Below are 22157 nucleotides of genomic sequence, written 5' to 3'. Positions count from 1 at the left end.
CCCTGTGCCCCTACCTCCTCCTCACGTGTGTGCTCTATCTCTCTCAGATAAATAAATAGATCTTAAAAAAAAAAAAAAAAAAGCAAGAGTGACTATCCCTATCTTGTTTCTGATCTTAGCAGGAAAACATTCAGTCTTACACCATTAAGAATGATGTTTAGTTGTGGGTTTTCTATAGATGCCCTTTATCAGGTTGAGGAAGTTCCCTCCTCTTCCTAGTTTGTTGTTTTTTCATGAAGAAATATTGAATTTTGTCAAATGCTCTTGCTGTCTCTGTTGAGATGATCATGTGCTTTTTATCCTTTATTCTATTTCTTTTGAAGCTACTCCCAATTAGTCTAATTTCTCTTCTAAAAGCTAGTTTTCTAAATACGTAAAAATTATTTTCTCTTCTCTAAATCTTTCTTTCAGGCTAATCGTACCCTGTGCCGTAAATTAGTCTTTAAATGACATTATTTCCTTGTTCTTTATTATGTTTACCCTTCTCTTTTTATTAGTATTTCTTTTAAAATTTGATGTCCCCAAAGTAAACATTAGTACTCTAGATTAACAGTCAGCAACCTTTTTTTTTTTTTCTGTAAAAGGCCAGCTATAAATATTTTAGATTTTTGAGGGTCATACATTGTTTGTCACAACTACTTTCCTCTGCTATGTAGTGTGAAAGTAGCCATTGACAGTAAGTAAATGATGACCATGACTGTGTTCCAAAAGAACTATTTTTACAAAAACAAGTGGTTGGGCCAGATTTTGCCCCACAGATTATAGTTTGCTGACTTCTGCTGTAGATGTTATCTAACTAGTGCAAAAGCCAGTGTGATTATATCTTCACTTGTGAATGCTATTCTCACATTAATGTATTTTTTTAATTGTATTAAAATATTTCTCTGATACTAGCATAGCCACTGTAATCCCCTTTTGGTTACTGTCTAAAGTGTGTCTCTTTTAGACAGTACATAGTTGGATCAAGTCTTTGTATTCATTCTACAAACTGCTTTTTATTAAAGTGTTTATTTACATTTAATGTACTTACTGATAGGATTTATGAATGCTTATTTTCCACTCTGTTTTCTATACGGCTTATGTCTTTGTTGCAATATTCTCCATTACTGCCTTCTTTTGTGCTTAATTTCTAGTGTATCATTTTAATACCCTTTTGTTTCTTGTACTGTATTTTTTGAGTTATTTTCTTAGTGATTATCTTGGTGGTTCTTATAACATCTTAATCTAAAACCTAAGTAGTTCAGATTACTACTAATTTAATTTTAATAGTATATAAAATTTTTGTTCCATGTAATTCTGTTCCCTCCACCTTCTTTTGTGTTATTATTGTCATACAAATTTCATCTTTATACATTTTAAGCTGGTCAACACAGTTTTATGATTTTTGCTTTCTGTAGTTTTTACTTGAATCAGAAGAAGAGAGTTATCAAAAAATTACATTGATACCATCTTTAATATTTACCTATGTAGTTAACTGTACTGGTGTTTTTCATTTCTTTATGTGTACTTGAATTACTGTCTTAGTGTTCTTTCATTTCACCCTGAAAGATTCCCCTAGTATTTCTTGTAGGTCAGGTCTATTTGCACTATTTTGTTTTTGCCTGATATTTTTACTTTACAGTAATGAAATTGTAGAGAATATTCTTTTGCTCAATATTATGTTTGTAATATTTTATCTGTATTTTATTTAGCTGTACTTCAGTTTTTATTGCTGTCTTATTCCACAGTATGAATATGTAACAATTTCATTATCTGTTCTGTTAATGGGCTTCTGAGTCTGCTCTGTGATTTTTTTTTTCTTTAGTCTATCAGTTTGATAGATAACATCAGTTGATTTTTGCTTGTTGAACCAGCCTTACACACTTCAGATAAATCCCACTGAGTCATGGTGTATAATATTTTTATACATTGTTAGATTTTATTTGCTAATATTTTAGTATATGTGCTGCTGAAGCAAGTAGAAGTTTGCTAATAGTTTACTGAGGATCTTTATATCTGTTCATGAGAAACATTAGTTGTAGTTTTCTTGTAATGTCTTTGTTGGATTTTGGTATGGAGATAATGCTGGTATCATAGAATGAATTAGGAAGTATTACTTCTATTTCTGTCTTCTGCAAGAAACTGTAGAGGATGAGTATCATTTCTTCCTTAAATGTTTAGTAGAGGGATCCCTGGGTGGTGCAGCGGTTTGGCGCCTGCCTTTGGCCTAGGGCGCGATCCTGGAGACCCGGGATCGAATCCCACGTCGGGCTCCCGGTGCATGGAGCCTGCTTCTCCCTCTGCCTCTCTGCCTCTCTCTCTCTCTGTGTGTGTGACTATCATTAAAAAAAAAAAAAAAAATGTTTAGTAGAATTCACTAGTGAAGTCATCTGGGCCTGGTACTTTCTGTTTTTGAAAGTTATTAATTATTGATCAAGTTCTTTATGGGATATGACCCTATTCAGATTGTTTCTTCTCCTGTGAGTTAGCAGCATGTCTTTCAAGGAATTAGTCTGTTTCATCTAGGTTATCAAACTGTGGGCGTAAAGTTGTTTGTAATAATTCTTCATTACCTGCTTAATGTCCATAGGATCAGTAGTGATGCCCCCCTCTTTCATTTCTGATACTAGTAATTGGTGTCTTTTCTCTCTCTTTTTTTTTTTTTTCTTAGCTTATAATTTTATTGATCTTGTCAAGAATACCCTTTGGTTTCAATGATTTTCTCTATTGATTTCCTGTTTCCTTTTTTTTTTTTTTAAAGATTTATTTATTTATTCATTCAGAGAGAGCGAGAGAGAAGCAGAGACACAGGCAGAGGGAGAAGCAGGCTCCATGCAGGAAGCCCGATGTGGGACTCGATTCCGGGTCTCCAGGATCACACCCCGGGCTGCAGGTGGCGCTAAACCGCTGCGCCACCAGGACTACCCCTGATTTCCTGTTTTCAATTTCATTGATTTCTGCTGAAATTTTTACTATTACCTTTTTTTCTGCTTGGTTTGGATTTTATCTGCTCTTCTTTTTGTAGTCTCCTAAAGTGGAAGTTTGGATTATTGATTTTAGATCTTTCTTCTCTTCTAATATATGCACTTAGTGCCATCAGTTTCTCTCTAAGCACTGCTTTCCCTGTATCCCACACATTTTGATAACTTATGTTTTTATTGTGACTTAGTTAAAACATTTTTAAATTTCTCTTGAGATTTCTTTCTTGAGCCATATGTTATTTAGAAGTGTGGTGTTTGGGATCCCTGGGTGGTGCAGCGGTTTAGCGCCTGCCTTTGGCCCAGGGCGCGATCCTAGAGACCTGGGATCGAATCCCACATCGGGCTCCTGGTGCATGGAGCCTGCTTCTCCCTCTGCCTGTGTCTCTGGCTCTCTCTCTCTCTGTGTGTGTGACTATCATAAATAAATAAAATTTTTTTTAAAAAGTGTGTTGTTTAATCTCCACATAATTTGGGATTTTCTAGTTGTCTTCCTGTTATTGCTTTCTAATTTAATTACATTATGGTCTGAGAGAAGATTTATGATTTCTTTTATAAATTACTAAGGTGTGTTTTATCATCTATCTTTGTGAATATTCCATGGGTGCTGGAGGAAAAAATGCATTCTGCTGTTGTTGGATAAAGTTGTTTATAGATGCCTGTTATATTCAGTTGATTGATGGTAATTTTGAGTTCAGTTACGGCCTTTCTGATTATCTGCCTGCTGGATATGTCCATTTCTGATACAGGGATGGTGAAGTATCCAACTATAATCTACTCCTCTTTTGAGTTCCACTAGTTCTTACCTCTTATATTCCTCGGCCCATAAATATTAAGGATTGTTATATCATCTTGCAGTTTTGACCCCCTTTTTTCATTATGTAATGCTTCTCTGCCTCCCAGATAATTTTTCTTGCCCTAATATCTGTTCTGTCTGAAATTAATATAGCTACTCCCATATTTTTTTGGATTAGTGTTTGCATGATATATCTGTCTCTGTCTTTTTACTTTTAATCTGTATGTCCTTATATTTAAAGTGGGTTTCAAAAAAGGAATAAAAATAAAAGTGAGTTTCTTATAGATAATATATAGTTGGGTCTTTTTTCATCAACGGTGATAATCTTTCAACTGGTATATTTAGACTATAGATGTTTGAAGTGAATATTGATATAGCTGGATTAATACTTGCCATATTTGTTAGCATTTTCTATTTGTTGCCCTTGTTGTTTGTTCCTGTTTTTATCTTCCACTGTTTTTCTGCCTTTTATGGTTTTAATTGAGCATTTTATATGCTTCCATTTTTTTCTCCTTTCTTAGTGTATCAATTATACTTCTTTTTTTAGTCCTGTAATTGGTAGCTCTAGAGTATGCGATATATATTTACAATTAACCCAAGTCCACTTTCAAATAACAATTGTACCACTTCATAGGTAGCACAGTACCTTACAACCAGCAATATATTTCTAATACCTCCCTCTCATCCTTTATATTCTTGCTCTCATTCATTTTACTTGAACATAAACATATATAAGCATACATATTTGAATACATTGTTGCTGTTATTTTTAACACACTACTATCTGTTAGATTAATTAAAAATAAGAAAAATAGAAGTAGTTTTACCTAGTCTTCCTTTGTTCCTCCCTTATGTAGATCTGAGTTTCTTTTTTTTCTTTCTTTAAAGTTTATTTATTTATGTAAGTAATCTCTACAGCCCATGTGGGGCTCAAACTTATAACCCCAAAACCAAGAGTTACCAACTGAGCCAACCAGGTCTCTTTGTGTAGATCTGGGTTTCTGACCTATATCACTTTCTTCTCCCTAAGAATTTCTTTTAACATTTCTTGCAAGACAGGTCTCCTGGCAACAAATTACCTGGAGAAATTTTTTTTGTGGAGGAAGTCTATTTTTTTTTTTTTCATTTTGCAGGTAATTTCACAAAAGATACAGAATTCTAGACTAGTGGGGTTTTTTTTCTCTCAATACTTTGAATATTTAATTCTACTCTTGTTACCTGCGTACTTTGCTCCACTACAGGTAAGTTGAATTTTTCCTCTGATTTCTTTCAAGATTTTTTCTTTATGTTTGATTTTCTGACATCTGAATATGACAGGCTTACATGTAGTTTTTTAAAAAACATTTTTCCTGTCTAGTGTTATCTTTTTTTTTTTTAAGATTTATTTATTTATTCAGAGAGAGAGAAAGGCAGAGGCACAGGCAGAGGGAGAAGCAGGCTCCATGCAGGAAGCCCAATGTGGGACTCGATCCCGGGTCTCCAGGATCACACCCCAGGCTGCAGGAGGCGCCAAACCGCTGCGCCACCGGGGCTGCCCTGTCTAGTGTTATCTTGAGTTTTCTGGATCCATGGTTTGTTGTCTGACATTAATTAATCAATTCATGACTAATTCTTAGTCATTATTGCTTCAGATGTTGCTTCTTTTCCTTTCTCTCTTTCTTCTCATTCTGGTTTCCCATTACATTTATATTAAACCTTTTGTAGTTGTCTCACGTTCTTGGGTATTCTGCTCTGTTATTTTCCATTTTTTCTCCTGTTTGCTTTTTAGTTTTGGAAGTTTCCATTGAAGCTTATACTATCTTTACACTCAGAGATTCTTTAATCAGCCGTGTCCAGTCCACTAATGAGCCCATCAAAGGCATTCTTCCTTTATTTTACAGTGTTTTTGACCTCTATAATTTTTTAAAAAATTTTTTTCGTAGACTTTCCATCTCTTTGCTTACAGTTTCAGAGAAAAATTGCTGATACTTAATGTGATACTTAACCTGGGAGGGCTCTTGGAGGTAAAACTCACAAAAGTGTGAGGGTCCCCCATGAATGGAGATTGTAATTCTGAGAGTTATCCACACTGAGCCTCCAGCAATTCATCAATTACAGTTCAGGTTTTCTTATACCATTACTGGTTCCCATGGAGGTATCAGCTCTGGTAAGTTGTGATTCTATCTTTCTAATTTTGAGGGCATTGGTTTGCCTCATGACCTCATTTCTCTAATGCATCTTAGAAGAATTATTGATTTTCCAGTTTGTTCAGGTTTTTACTTATTATTAAACAAGTGGCAACTTGTGGCAACCTCTGAGCTCCTTAAATGCTGGACTGGAAAACAGAAGAACTTACATAGATTTTCTCTTGTATTTTCTTTTATGAGTTTTCATCTATAAGTTTTATATTTTTCATTTAGATCTTTTCTTTCATTCAGTTAATTTTTGTATCACATTTGAGGTATGGATCAAGGTTGATTTTTTTTTTTCTTTTTGCATAAGGCTATCCAATTATTCCAACACATTTGTGGAACAGATTATCTTTTCTTCATTGGATAACTTTTGCATTTTTATCAAAAATAACTTGACCAGATATGTGTGGGCCTGTATTTGGACTCTATTCCATTGTTCTCTCTGTCTCTCCTTTTTCTAGTACCACACTGAATTGGTTACTGTAGCTTTGTAGTAAATGTGGAAACTAAATCATGACCTCCTACTTTGTTTTTTGGTTTGATTCTTCAATTTCCTTTGCTTCTCCATATAAATTGTAGAATCACTCTGTCAGTTTCTATAAAAAGAAAAATCCCATTAGAATTTTTTTGAGGGGGCGCCTGAGTGGCACAGTCTGACTTTTGGTTTCCTATTGGGTAGTGATCTCAGGGTGCTGAGATTAAGCTCTTATCAGGTTCCATGCCCAGCGCACACTCTGCTGAAGACCCTGTCTCCCTCTGTACTCTACCCCGTCCCTACTGTGTTCTCTCTCTCAAATAAATAAATCTTTAAAAAAATTTTTTTTTGCTTGGAATTGCATTGAATCTTTAGGGACAATTAATAGAACAATTTGAGGAAGCATCTTTATTTTATTTTTTTTATTTTTACTTTTTTTTAAATCAAGATTTTTTTTTTAAGATTTATTTATTTATTTATGATAGACAGAGAGAGAGAGAGGCAGACACACAGGAGGAGGGAGAAGAAGGCTCCACACCGGGAGCCCGATGCAGGACTCGATCCCGGGACTCCAGGATCGCGCCCTGGGCCAAAGGCAGGCACTAAACCGCTGAGCCACCCAGGGATCCCCTTCTTTTTTTTTTTTCTTTTTAAATTTTATTTTATTATTTTTATTTTATTTTATTTTATTTTATTTATTTTATATTTTATTTTATTTTATTTTATTTTATTTTATTTTATTTTATTTTATTTTATTTTATTTTATTTATTTTTAAAGATTTTATTTATTTATTGAGACACACAGAGAGAGGCAGAGACACAGGAAAGAGAAGGAGAAGCAGGCTCCATCCAGGGAACCCGACGTGGGACTTGATCCTGGACCTCCAGGACCACACCCCGGGCTGCAGGTGGCGCCAAACCGCTGCGCCACCGGGTCTGCCCGAGGAAGCACCTTTAAAATACTGAGTTTCTCAATTTCATGAACATGGAATATCTCTTGATTTAATTAGTTGTCTTTGATTTCTTTCATCACTGTTTTGTAGTTTTGCATATAGATCTTGCATATTTTTTATTTTTAAAATTATTTTTTTAGTAATCTCTGCACCCAACATGGGGCTTCAACTCAAGGCACATTTTTAAAGATTTATGCCCAGGTATTTCATATTTTCAGGTGCTATTATAAATTGTATTATTTTTAATTGGAGTTTAAAATTTTTTTTCTAGTACATAGAAATATGACAGATTTTTATATATTGACATATATCCTGCAACCTTGCTATGCTCACTTAGTTCTAGTAGCTTTGTTGTACATTTTTTGGAATTTCATACATAATCATATTGTCTGAAAATATAAAGTTTTGTTTTTTCCTTTTGATCTGATGGTTGTTAATTTCTTTTCCTTTATTTTACTGGCTAGAACCTCCACAAAGATTTTGAATAAGAATGATGAGAGCACATCTTGCCTTGTTTTGATCTTGGGAATGAGGGTGGGTGTGGTGGTAAGCATTCAGTCTTTTACAATTAAATATGTTAGTTGTACGATTTTTGTAAATACCCTTTATAAGACTGAAGAAGTTCCCTCTATTCTTTGCTTTTTGAGAGTTTTTTTTTTTTAAATCATGAATAATTGTTGAGTTTTATCAAGTGTTTTTCTGAATATATTGAGGTGGTCATTTGCTTTTTCTTCCTTAGTTTATTGATGTGGTGTATTATTTTGTTTAATTTTTGAATGTCAAATTAACCTTGTAATCCCAAAATAAATCCCACTTGTTTATAATCTGTTAAGTATTTGATTTGCTTGTATTTTTTGAGGATTTTTGCGTCTATGTTTATGAGAGATACTAGTCTGTAGTTTTCTTTTAATATACCTTTATCTGGTTTTGGTATCTTAATAGTGCTAGCTATAGTAAATGAGTTGGGAGGTGTTCCTTGTTTTTCTGTATTTTTGAAAATTTTGTAAAATTGGTATTATCTCTTTCATGAATGTTTGGTAGAATTCACCATGAAGTCATCTCAGTCTGTAGATTTATGTGTTGCAGGATTTTTAACTATATAGCCAATTTTCAAAAGAGGTATAGGAGTATGCAAGCTATCTATTCCTATTTAGATAAACATTCACAGTTTATATATTTCAAAAAATCTGACCATTTCATCTAAGTTACCAAACTTAGTGCATAGAGTTGTTCATTGTATTTCCTTACTACCAGTTAAGTGTTGGTAGGGTATATAGGGATATCCCCCTTCATTCCTAATATTTGTAAGTTGTTTTTCCTCTTTTTTTTTTTTCTTGGTCAGTCTGGCTTATCAATGGTTATCATAAAATAAGTACTCATTATATGTCATACACCTGTTAAAGAGTTTTATTATATTCTGTTCGAATATCCAAGACTCTATAAGATACATTCCATTGTTATCCTGTTTCATAAATGAATAAATAGAGGCCAGGACATATTAGGAAACTTGCCTACGGTAGGACAACCAGAATGACAGATCCAAGATTCAGATCCAAGTCTGTGTGACTCAAAAGCCTTTGCTTTAAAAAAAAAAAAAATTCATTCATTCATTTATTTTAGAGAGAGAGAGTGCTTACATGCATGCACAAGTGGGGGGAGGGATAGAGGGAGAGGGAGAGAATCTCAAGCAGACTCCACACTGAGCGTGGAGTCCACTGTGGGGCTCCATCTCATGATGCCCAAATTCATAAACTGGACTGAAACCAAGACTCAGATGCTTAACCAGTGGAGCCAACCAGCCAAGTGCCCCCGAAGCCTTTGCTTTTGACCACTGTGGTATAAAGGATGAATCAAATTCAGAAAAAAACATATTAAAGGAATCTTCTTTCTCACACTGTGACTGGGAACAAACTTTTCATTTTCATCATTGGACTCTAGTATCTACTGTTTTCTGTCTTTGGACTTACAGGCCTTTTTATTTTTTTATTTTTTTTAAAGATTTTATTTATTTATTCATAGAGACAGAGAGGGGCAGAGACAGAGGCAGAGGGAGAAGCAGGCATCATACAGAGAGCCCGACATGGGACTCCATCCAGGGTCTCCAGGATCACGCCCTGGGCTGCAGGTGGCGCCAAACCGCTGCGCCACCGGGGTTGCCCCCTTATAGGCCTTTTTAAACAGCATATGATACAGAACCTCTTTTCAGAAGATCTGTTTGCTCCTTCTATTCAGTGAGAGTACCTACCAAGGAAAGAAAATTTGGGGATTTTTGGTTGCTATAAAATACTCAATAACACATCTTATATTTTCAGAACATAGGATCTTCTGAGGCTTTCCAGTGCCTGGAAACCAGAAATAGTTGTCCTGATGCCATCCATTTTTTTTTAATTGAAGTATAGTTGACATACAATATTATATTCATTTCAGGTATACAATACAGTGATTTTTCAGTTATATACATTATGAAATCGTCACCATGATCAATCTACTTACTATCTGTTACCATTTAAAGTTATTGCAATATTATTGTCTATATCCTCTATACTATACTTTACATCCCTGTGACTCATTTATAAGTTTGTCCATCTTACTTCCTTTCACTTATTTTGCCCATCCTCCCATTCCTCCTCTCCTTGGGAACCACCCATTCTTTGATGTAATTCATTCTTGACAGATTACAAATAAAGGCATTGACTCTTTTTTGTTTAAAATGTAGGTACTGTCCGCTCATAAGTATAAGACATGGTTTTGAAAATAAAAGTTAATATAGCTTGCTTGTTTCCTTAGGTCTGACGGTAACTGCTGTGAAAGACTCAGGAGAATGGAATTTGGAGGCTGGGGCATTAGTACTTGCAGATGCAGGCCTTTGCTGTATCGATGAGTTTAACAGCCTCAAAGAACATGATAGAACCAGTATCCACGAGGCAATGGAGCAACAAACTATAAGTGTGGCTAAGGCTGGGTAAGAGTTTCTTTTCTTTAAAGTCTATGGGAATAATGAGATTAGTTAATATGTGATTATGGAAAAATGTGAGCCTTATTGCACTGCAAGGTATATTTGGTCTTATCAGAGGTTATCAGGTGCACTCATCAAGACACACATTAGCATCCCCACGGAGGTGTATGAGGAAGTAAAAGTGAATTGTGGGGCAGTGAAAGGAAAAACTAAGGTATAAATGTAAGTTGACTCAATTCGTGAAGGAAACTTATGAAGAGCTTTCATGCAAGATCCAACTTATTCTCTCATTATAATGTATATCTGCTATGGGCATATTAGTATGTTAGGAATTTTTAAAAATTCAAAAAGAAATAACATAATTTCTGCTTTCAGTGGCATTCTCCTTATCTACCCTAATAGAAGGTTGATCACGGGATGTGGAAAACTAAACCATAAACTATATTAGCTAAAATGAAATGCCTGTTTTTGACTCAAGGAGGTTTAGGCATTGAGGTATGTGAGTCACTTGCAACATATGACCACTGAGGAGGAAAAATAGGGATGTCAGACAGAAACCCATTCACCCATTCCCTGAGGTGGTTATGAGAAACTTACCTGGCTACGAAGGCTGACCATCAAATAGGCTGCCGGGTCATCCAAACAAAGGACAGAGCTAGAACTACCTCAGCCCTCTGCTACTATTATAGGTATGAGGCCTATTTGATGAGGTAGGTAGGGCTGCCAGCAGAGTCTTCGAACAGTAGTGGGTATTAAAAAGGATGCTGGTGTATATAGATTCCAGGAGATCTAATTATATGTGCTTGGAAAGACAAAAGAGGTGAGGTAAAGAGGATAGAGCCTGTAGAAAAAGAAGAAAAGGCTAGGTAGAACAATTACTAGAACTATTCATTTCATTCAATATTCATTGACTCAGTGTATATTCATTAAGAGCCTGATGTATGCCAGGCACTGTGCTAGACACTGAGAAGTATGAAGACGAATATAGCACTATTCTTGAGGTGTTTGCTATTTTGTTGGGCAAGATAGACAAAAAGAGCACCATAGCAATAGGTTCATAATAAAAGTGTTATGAGAACATACTTTAAAATAATTATTGCTTCTAAAATCTTTATCAGGGGAAATTAGAGGTATAGTTTCCTAAATATCTTCAAGGCTACTTTCTCTTTTCATGTCTTCATTTAATTAGCACCTTTGCTGATTGGTAGACTTTGTGGTTTATTTTGATGTGCCTTTTCCAGAGAAAATCTGAGATGTTTTGAAATATTCTTAAATAAATTAACCCTCACATCAGGGAAAAATGGGACAAATTCTATTAATCTATTTGAGATAGAGAAAAAAATAGCAATATTATATGATGGGCTACAGAATAAATTTTTTAGAGTAAAAATATTTGATTAACCACTCCTAATAACTACTGTCTGCTAGGTGTGAATTAGTATGAATCTTTTTGCTATCCATAAATATGTCATAAGTTCCAAAAAAAAATGTTCCATAGCTGAATAGTTCACTTATGGCACCCGTAGGTTGGACAATCTTGTCCTAACTATAACTACTTTATGCACTGGAACCATGATTTTCACACTTTGATGAGGGACCAGTTTTGTTGTCTTTTTCAATCCATCACAAAACAATATTTTTATAAAATACAATAAAAATTAATTATTTTAGAAAATGAAATAAAAAAGCAAAGACATACAAAACATAAGCCTAAGTTCTTCCATTTCCAGGGTGTGGAAAACTGTAAGAGCAGATCACTCCCATCCTAATAAGAAAAATCAAATAGCCCCCAAAAGCATAATTTTCTTTGAACATATCAGACAGCTAACAGCTGAGTTTATAAGGAAATCAAGGAAACTTAATTCTAAAGTTTGAGAAGCCCATCTGAGGAGAATGAGGCACACAAACTGTTCACCTTTGAATAGAGCGTTAGAAGAAGTGGCTGCCATAGAAGCAAATAAGAAAAAACAACTAAAATAGTTTAAATTCCTTGATGTCTAATCATGTGCTAGCTTTAGTTTGGAATAACTGGGAGCTCCAAACCCAAGGGGAATTCTCACCAGCAACTCCTTCTCCACAGCTCTCCAACCATGACCTCTTGTGGGAAGGGTAGAAAGGCCTACAGCTTTCTAGCCCATCCCATCCAAAAGCAGGCTCACAGACCCTGCCTCACACTAGGAGACCAAAAGCCGAACCTGGCCCCCAAGTAAGCCTAACACCTAGTAACAAGCAGTCCATCACTGGGGAAGGTGCAGGAATATGGAAAGATACTAGAGACTTCAACTGTGGTACACGTGTGCAGTGACTGCTGAAAGCTAAAGGTAGAGTAGAAATACTGAGAATGATCTTCCAGTACTGGGTTATAACATGCGCAAAAGTAATGGCAGCTCAACAGTGAAAGAATTTGAAATCTTTGCTCCAATGAGGGCAAAGTTAACAACAATACCAAAATGTAGATCAACTATCATGACCTCATAGATACAAAAACTGAAGGTAGACTGTAAGAAATTAAAGATGTAAACTCTAGAACAACCACTAGAAAATAAAAGATACATAACTAATAAACCAGTGGTAGAGATAAAATGAAATCATAAAAAATAACACAAAAAGATGCAAGAAGAGAACCAAAGAGAACAAAGAATAGATGGGACAAATAGAATATAATTAGCAAGATGGTAGACCCAAATTCAGCCTTATCAATGATTATATTAATTATCTTATAAACAATTAAAAGGCAGTGATTGTCAGATTGGATAGAAAAGCAAGACCCAACTAAATACTACCTTTGAGAAACTGACTTTAAATTCAAATGGATAGGGGCACCTGGGTGGCTCAGTAGTTGAGTCTGCCTTTGGCTCAGGGCATGATTCCAAGGTCCTGGAATTGAGTCCCATATCAGGCTCCGTGCACAGACCTGCTTCTCCCTCTGTCTATGTCTCCGCCTCTCTCTTTGTGCCTCTCATGAATAAATGAATAAAGATTTGAAAAAAAAAATTTCAAACACATAGATAAGTTAAAGGGATGGGAAAAAAAATGTTCCATGGAAACACCAAAACTTGACCAAGATATTCCAAGAAAATAAAACTACAGGATGATATCCTGCATGAACAATAAGACATGAAAATTTCTTTCTTTCTTTCTTTTTTTTTTTAAGTAGCTCCAAGCCCAATGGGGGGCTTGAACTCACAGCCCTGAGATCAAGAGTCACGTTCTACTGACTGAGCCAGCCAGGTGCCCCATGACCTGAGAATTTTTAATAATACTTTAGTAACTAAGTCCAGCAGTGTATTAAAAGGACTATACATTATAACCAAGTGGAGATCATCCAGGAATGCAAAGTTGGTATAATACCCAATAATGATAAAAATTTTCTGCAAACAGCAAGAGAATTTCATCTGCCTGTTTAAATGTCATCTATGGAAAACCTAAAAGAAACATTTCATACCTTATGATGAAGTGAAATGTTTTCCATTTAAGATTGGGAGCAAGTTAAGGATGTCCAGTCTTCCTACTTCTAGTCAGTATTTAGTGAAAGTCCTAGTCAGTTTAGTAATGTAAGAAAAAGAAATAAAAGACATTCAGTTTGGAAAGGAAGAAGCTAAAACTGTCAATATGACATAATTGTCTCCATACAAGATCTCAAAGAATCAATGAAAAGGTATTAGAACTAATAAATGAGTTTTTAAAAATCATAGGATGCAAGGTTATATGAAAATTTTTATTTCTGTATGCTGCAATAATTAGAAACTGAAGTAAAACATACCACTTACGATAGTATCCACAAATATGAAACCTATATTTTTACAATGAAAACTTCAGAACGTTGGTGAAAGAAATTAAAGAAGACCTAAGTAAATGGGTATATATACCAAGTTTCACTTACCAGAAGACAATATTGTTAAAATATCTGTTTTCTTCAAAGTGATATGTAGAATCCATGCAATTTCAATTAAAATCCCAGCAAGCTTTTTGCAGAAATCAACAAGCTAATTTTAAATTTTATATGGAAAACCACAGGATCTAGCATAGCCAAAACAATTTTGAAAAAGAACAAATCTGGAGGACTTTATTTCAAGATTTACAATAAAGCTTCAGTAACCAAGCTAGTGTAGCATTGGTGTAAAGATAGACATAGAACAATGGAAGAGACTATAGGTCCAAAAATAGACTCACAGGTATAAAGTTAGTTGGTTTTCAAGAATAATACCAAGACAATTCAATAGAAAAAGGATAGTCATTTTTAAAAAATGGTGCTAGAACACTTGGATATTCATTTACAAAAAATGACTTGTACATAAATGCTTATAGCAGCTTTTTTTTTCCTTATAGCAGCTTTATTCATAGTCACTCAAGATTGAAAATAACCCAGAAATCGATCAATTGGTGAATGGATAAGCAGTTTGATGAATTTATACAGTAGAATACTACTAGAAAGATAAAAACTATTGGTACATGCAATAGCATTGAATCTGAAAAGCGCTGCTATGTAAAGTGACAGATGCCAGGCACAAATGACCACTTAGTTTATGATTCCCCTATATAAAATTCTAGAAAAGGCAAAATTATAAGAAGAGAAATCAGATCAATGGTTGCAAAGGATAAGGCATTAGGAGAAGAGATTGACTGCAGAGAGGCACCTAAAAAAGTTGGATTTTACTATATGTAAATTATATCATGATAATCCTTAATTTAAAAAATATGTAAATATGTGTTTTTAATTTTTATTTTTTCCATGTATTTTATTTTTAGATTCATGAGAGACACAGAGAGAGAGACAGAGAGAGAGAGAGTGAGAGAGAGAGAGGGGCAGAGACACAGGCAGAGGGAGAAACAGGCCCCATGCAGGGAGCCTGATGTGGGACTCAATCCCGGGTTTCCAGGATCACGCCCTGGGCCGAAGGCAGGTGCCAAACCACTGAGCCACCCAGGGATCCCCCTTATTTTTAGATTCAGCAGGCATGAAATCACTTTGTTAAATTGCTATTGAAATTTCTAAATTCTTACTATTTCTGTATGTATCTCTTCCCTAATTCAGGGTAGCAGTATATAGAATAAGTATAAGTTTATGGCCCACACTTTGACTGCTGGTGATGGACTTGGATAGTAAACTACCACATAAGGATACATGAAGGAAATGGGAAGGAACAACAGTGCCAGGGGAGATGATACATTTATAATCAGTAAAACCCTTTTTTAAACTTGTAGTGACGGCTTCTAAAGGAAATAATTTTAATGAATAATTTTCAGATTGGATTTCTTTGCCTGTTGGGAAGGGAGAAAATTTACAGCCAGAAGACATGTGCTACTCATTCTCAATCAGCTTTAAATTACTTCTTCTTTAAACCATTTGTCAGGGATCCCTGGGTGGCACAGCGGTTTAGCTCCTGCCTTTGGCCCAGGGTGCGATCCTGGAGACTCCAGATCAAATCCCACGTCGGGCTCCCGGTGCGTGGAGCCTGCTTCTCCCTCTGCTTGTGTCTCTGCCTCCCTCTCTCTCTCTCCCTCTCTCTGTGTGACTATCATAAATAAATAAAAAATTTAAAAAAAATAAACCATTTGTCAAATATACACATACAAAAGGGAGTTTTGCACAAAAAGCACTTTGAATGCTTTGATCTTAAGAACTTTTCTGAAAGGCTTACTTTTTTAACCATTGTACCACAAAAGGCATTGACATTATGGTTATTATTGTGGTAAATATTTGTATGATTATCTTTTCAAGATAAAATTCATCAAATCTTTCTCTTTGTCTTGGCTACTATCCAGACTTTTTTTTTTTTTTTTAAAGATTTTTATTTATTCATGATAGAGAGAGAGAGAAAGAGAGAGAGAGAGAGAGAAAGAGACAGAGGCAGAGACACAGGCAGAGGGAGAAGCAGGCTCCAAGCCGGGAACCTGACATGGGACTCGATCCCGGGACTCCAGGATCATGCCCTGGACCAAAGGCAGGCGCCAAACCGCCGAGCCACCCAGGGATCCCCTATCCAGACTTTAATACCTCTTTGAACTGTGATATGGATCAGACTTGATATTTTAGCCTTTCAGCTTCTTTACACTTAAGTAAGAATTTTTACTTTTTGAAGCTTTTTGGCATATCTATTTCATTTGCAGATAACTGTAATTTACCATATTCCAGGAATTATAGCATCTTTGTTCTCATCTAGTTATTATCCTTACACTAGTTTTTATTCATCCAGTTGTGGATGTTGGTGGCATTCTGATTTGTTCCACACCCTATATAACTGTTTCTGGATTCACAAAGACATTTATACTATTTAATTTTTATCATGCATTTTAAGACATAGTTTGTAAATGTTGCATAACTGTATTATGTAATGATTTCCAATGGTTTGTTTTTAAATTTTCTCCATCTTAAAAGAGTTTGTTGAGCAATTTAGTGAAGATATTTTTTAATTACCTTGTACTAACAGAGCTTAGGTTCCTATGGTCTCTGAACTTACTGAACAGCCAATTCCCAGGGGAAACAGGGCCACCGCATGTGGATGAGCTTTTAGTAGTGGCTGCTTTGGCTTCTGAACATAATGTTTCTAATATATGCTGGCTTGAACATGTGTTTCAACCAGACTTAACATTTTTACACTGTTCAAAAATTTAAAATTGTATTTAAAAACAGATTAGGCATATACCTTGGCTTCGAATCTCCTCTACCTTGAGCTATTAGGCTCCATATTTTCCAGGCAGAGGATATGACCTGAAACAACAACACTTGGGAAAGCCAGATGTCATTATCTAAGAGACCAAACACCTTTCTTCTGGAATTATTTCCTTCTCTTGCAAATTCTTGGCAAAAGTCCTTAAAACTGCCACTATCACTACTCAGTAACAACAAATATCCAACAATAACAAAAGCAGTGAATGTCCGTTCATTTAAAATAAAGCAAAAGTATGGTGCACCTGGGTGGCTCAATCCATTAAGCGTCTAACTCCTGGTTTCAGCTCAGGTCATGATCTCAGGGTTGTGAGATCGAGCCCCACCTCCGGTTTCACACTAAGTGCAGAGTCTGCTTGAGATTCTTTCCCTCTTCCTCTCCCTCCTCCTCCCCTGCTCGTGCTCTCTCTCTAAAATAAATAAATAAAATCTTTAAAAAAATAAATCAAAACTAAATTGTTAATATTCTTTTTGAAAAATCATTTGGTTATGGTGGAAAGAGCATGATAAGCTTTGGGGTCAGAGAAACAGCCAGTAGTTCTAGTCTCTGTTACTACTTTCTCGTCTTATGTGACATAATTACCAACTCTGGGCCTCAGTTTAGTCCTCTGTGAAAGGAAAATAACAATATCCTTCTTCCAGGGATAATCTCAGTTTAGGGTTGATAGATGTCAATATCCTGACTCCATGCCTACCATATGGTAAAATTCACATAACTTGAAACTTACCATCTTAACCATTTTTAAGCATATAGTTAAGCAGTAATAAATGCATTTAAATTGTTGTGCAACTATATATGTACTTTTTAAAATATATATGTACTTTTTAAAAAAACGTTTTCTAGCCAATCCTTAGGTTAGAGTGAGAAGATACACTCTCCAAAATTACTTTATTTCATATGTATATGAAAGTTTACAGAACTCCTTGTATTTCTGAACTCCATTGAATCTGCAAAATAGTTTCAGAATTAGTACACCAACACTGTTGCCAGTAACAACAACCACACAAAAAACACTAGTAATATTGAAGCCTTCTTTGCAGATTTTCTTGTGCTTAGAGTATATTCCACTAAAGTCATATTTGATCAGAGTATATTTTCAAAGTTAATTTGAATTGTTTTCTTTGTGTGATCATGTTATTGACTTGATATACAGTTGGAAAATAGAGTTTTAAATTTACGCTTGTGTCCACTTTTAGAATTTGTTTTTTTCAACCTTTTTAAAATTTTATTTTCTGAATTTGTAAAACATGTTTCAAAAGTCAAAACTATATAAATAAATATACCAAAGGTATCACACTCCTATACCTACCTCATCCATTCTATTTTTTCCTGTCCTTTACAGATACCGTTTTCATTGGTTTCTTTTATATTTCTTTTTTCGGAAAAAATAAGCCAAAGTACTTGGGGAGGGGGGTTGAGTGTGTATATGTTTGCATCTATTCTCTTATGCAAAAGATAGTATATATATTCTCTTTGGTACTGCTTCAATAATTAGTATATGTAGTATTTTCATTCTCATCTTTTCATATGTTTTTTAGAAATTCTGCAGTTTGGGTTTGCATATCCCCCTTTATCGCAAGAGGATGCTTTAAAGAGTTTTTTAACGTTCAAGTAGAAGAACCTTTTTCAATTTACGTGTTCTGATGTTATTAATTTCTAGTTTTATGGCATTGTGGCCAGAAAAGGTCTGTACCTTAGGAACTTCATGAGGTGTTTTTGTTTTTGTTTTTGTTTTTTGTTTTGTTTTGTTTTGCTTTTTTATGGCCTAATATAAGGACAGTTTCATGACTGGCCTGTGTATGCTTGAGAAATTATATTTTCTATAATCAATGTAATATACATACATGTACAGTATACCTTATAAATGATGTTGGTTAGGTCCCCTATATCTTTATTTACTTTTTGTTTGTTTGACATGTCTCAGGCTCAGAATGGTGTTTTAGTCTCTTATTATTGTGTCTCTTCCGGTTCTCTTTGCATCTCTCATAGCCTCTGCTTTATGAAGATAGTTGTCGTGGTTTTGGCATTTGTACTTCTCTGTCTTTATGCTTTTGGTCTGAATGTTGCCTTGCCTGGTATCAAAATCACAACTCCTAGGATGCGTGGGTGGCTCAGTGGTTGGGCATCTACCTTTGGCTCGGGGCATGATCCTGGGGTTCCAGGATCGAGTCCCTCATCAGGCTCCCTGCATGGAGCCTGCTTCTCCCTCTGCCTACATCTCTGCCTCACTTTCTCTCTCATGGATAAATAAATAAAATCTTTAAAAAAAAATCACAACTCCTTAAAAAAAAATCACAACTCCTGATTTCATGTTATTGGCATTTGCCTAGTATATCTTTGCTCATTCCTTCATGTTTAACTTTTAGATTTCTTTTTAAATTTTTAAATTATTTTATTTTTGAGGTGCTTTTATTATATCATGGGGATGGGATCTGTGGGCAGAAAAAGCTGCCTCAATTTGTTCTCTTTTATAGAGCATACAGTTGGTTTTATTTTATTTTGCTTTATGAATGGCCCAAAACCCTTTTTTCTAATGTATGAATTAAGCACATTTACATTTATTGATATTACATATATGATTGATATTAACTGTTTCATTTTTTAAAAACTTACTGTGTTTCTTTTTCTGTGTTTTTGGCATTTAGGAAAGTTTTGTATTTTTGTTATACATTAGGAGTTGGCAAACTTTTTCTGTAAAGGCCCACACAGTAAGTATTTAAGGCTTTGTGGGTCATACCATCTCTTACAAATACCTCTGTTGGACAGTACGACTACATTAATGTCTATGATGTAGACAGAACAAAAGTTATAGGCAATATGTAACTGGATGAATTTGGCTGTGTGCCACTAAAACTTTATTTACAAAAAAGGTGAACTGTATTTGACCTGCCACCTAAAGATTGCCAACACCTACTCTAGGATTTACCTTTAAAAAAGACCTTTTGTAATGCCAGCAGCCCCTTTATCCTAGGTTGGAAGCTTTAAATAATACCATTGACTCTATACCCATATGATAACCAATGAGCTTATTCTATTTTCCCTCTACTCCCTTCTCTTTACTATTAAATAAATGATTGTATTATTTATACTTTGACAGGACAGATAACATGTACTCTTCTACTCCTATCCCTTCCTATGTTTTGGTCTTTCATCTAAAATTTAATGTATTCAAGGGCACCTGGATGGCTCAGTTGGTTAAGCGTCTGCTTTTGGCCCAGGTCATGATTCTGGAGTCCCGGGATTGAGCCCCGTATCAGGCTCTGCACTCATTAAGGAATCTGCTTCTTCCTCTCTCTTTGCCCTTCCCCCTGTTCCTTTTCTCTCTCTCTGTCTCTGTCTCAAATAAATAAATAAAAATCTTCAAAAAGAAATTAAATGTATTCAGTGTTCACCATAGTCCAGAACATCACTGACACCTCATACTTAAATGAAGTTCATTCTCTTACAGATTCCATGGAGAGGGCTCCTGAGTACTATACTGAGTTTGCGCAGGTTTCAAACTATTTTTCATAGCTTTGATACTTGAAAACAGTTTGGCTGGATATAAAGACCTAGCCTTATACTTTCTTTCCTGTACTCTTGCTATGTGTGTTACTGTTGACAAATATGGTGCCATTATGATATCCTTTGCTTTGTAGTGATTTGGTTTTCTTGCCTAAGGTCCAGAAGGATTTTTTCTTTTGTTTTAAATGCAGTATTTTTAGTAGGCTATGTCTCAGATGATTAATTATTCTTGGTCAATTTGTCTAGATGTTAGCAAGCCCTTTGAAAATTTTTTTGAATTACAGTTATATATATACAGGCTCTGTCCTTTGTTTTTATTTTTCAGAAATTTAAATTACATGCAGTTTAGGTCTTCTTTGCTTAGATTCTATAGCAACCAATTTGTGTCTTAGATTTTTTAGCTCTTTTGTATTTTGTTTTTATTCTCTTGGCATTTTTATTCCTCTTCATAGCACCTGCTGTTATATTTCCAGTCTTGTCTCTTTGGCATCTCAGATTTGAATGTTCATTTCTGAAATTATTTTGTCTTCCTCTCCTCCTTTTCTTTTTTTTTTTTTTTTTTTTTTTCTCTTCTCCTTTTCTTCTCTGACTCATCTCTGGGATCTTTTTTGTACTTTTCTGTTTTGAGTTTTTGAATTTCTGATTTAGAGTGTTTTTTCACATATGCAAATATTTGTTTAATAATATTAATGTGAGCAGATTATATACAGAGTTCTGCTTTGTGGGTTTTATGGCAGGGTATCAGATAAGGGGCTTTATCACCTGAGGTATTTTGATTCTTACAGTAGTTTTATATGGATGTTACCTGTTATTCCCATCGCTTTTAAAATGTCTTATCTTTTCCTAAATCAATAGTAGTTATTCTACTACGGTGATGGTGAGAAGTTTGGATGGTGTACTAGTTTTTAGTTTAGAGTAATCTCAGCTGAGTGCCTATTATTTAACAGGTAGCATTTTTTCTAAGAGTTAAGGTGGTGGTTGATGGGTCTTCTGATTTTGTGTTTCTTATTTGTTTAATAGGATCTTTAAAATCCACTGCTTCTCTCTCCCTTCCCGATTACCGAGATTCCAAGGGACTCCTGCTGGTCACCGCCACCTCTGTTCTCAAGAACTTTCAGGTCCTTCTTTCTGTTCCCCAGTAGTTACTGCTCTGATCCACAAGGTCTCAAACCTTTTCTCAATATTTCCCTATTCCTGTGGGACTCTGTCCTTCTAAGGGTGATGTTAGCTGTGTTCCGCCATCATGAGGAACCCGTTGGTCTCTTCTTTTCACTTATTCTCCACTGATTTTTCTATTCCATTATGAGCTCTAGATTAGCTTTGCTGGTTTTTAATGTCCATTTGTTGATTTCCATGTAAATTGCAGTTTGCAGTATTCTCCCTCACTCTTATTTTTTAGTTTTGTTTTATGGATTTTTTTTTTGTTCTCCTTGTTTATCTATAAAGTCTCTGGAGGATATGTGGAGAAATTTGGGTATAAGCAGCTACCATCATCTGGAAACCTGGAAATCAACATTTTGTTTTTTAAGTTATTCTTTCTCATTGTTTAACTCTTCATACCAACTTTTGCTGTATATTTTTAAAAAATATTTATTTATTTACTTATGAGAGACACAGAGAGAGGCAGAGACACAGGCAGAGGGAGAAGCAGGCTCCCTGCCGGGAGCCAGATGC

The 22157-nt window shown here is 35.1% G+C and overlaps 1 protein-coding gene across 13 annotated transcripts in view; it reads left to right on the top strand.

Moving 5' to 3' along the window:
• MCM9 (minichromosome maintenance 9 homologous recombination repair factor) overlaps nt 1–22157 on the top strand; it is a 133371-nt gene that overhangs the window by 50029 nt on the left and 61185 nt on the right. For all 13 annotated transcript variants that reach the window (XR_013381628.1, XR_013381627.1, XR_013381598.1 and 10 more), the window contains one exon: nt 10140–10314. Coding sequence is in view for 9 of the 13 variants with exons in the window: in XM_077901108.1 (XP_077757234.1) it covers nt 10140–10314 (175 nt within the window). In the remaining 4 variants the exon portion in view is untranslated. The remainder of the gene's footprint in view (nt 1–10139; nt 10315–22157) is intronic.

This window comes from Canis aureus, chromosome 1 (genome assembly GCF_053574225.1).
Source record: "Canis aureus isolate CA01 chromosome 1, VMU_Caureus_v.1.0, whole genome shotgun sequence".
Lineage (NCBI taxonomy): Eukaryota > Metazoa > Chordata > Mammalia > Carnivora > Canidae > Canis > Canis aureus.
The sequence above is the reverse complement of the archived record's forward strand: the minus strand, read 5'-3'. Positions and strand labels throughout refer to the sequence as shown.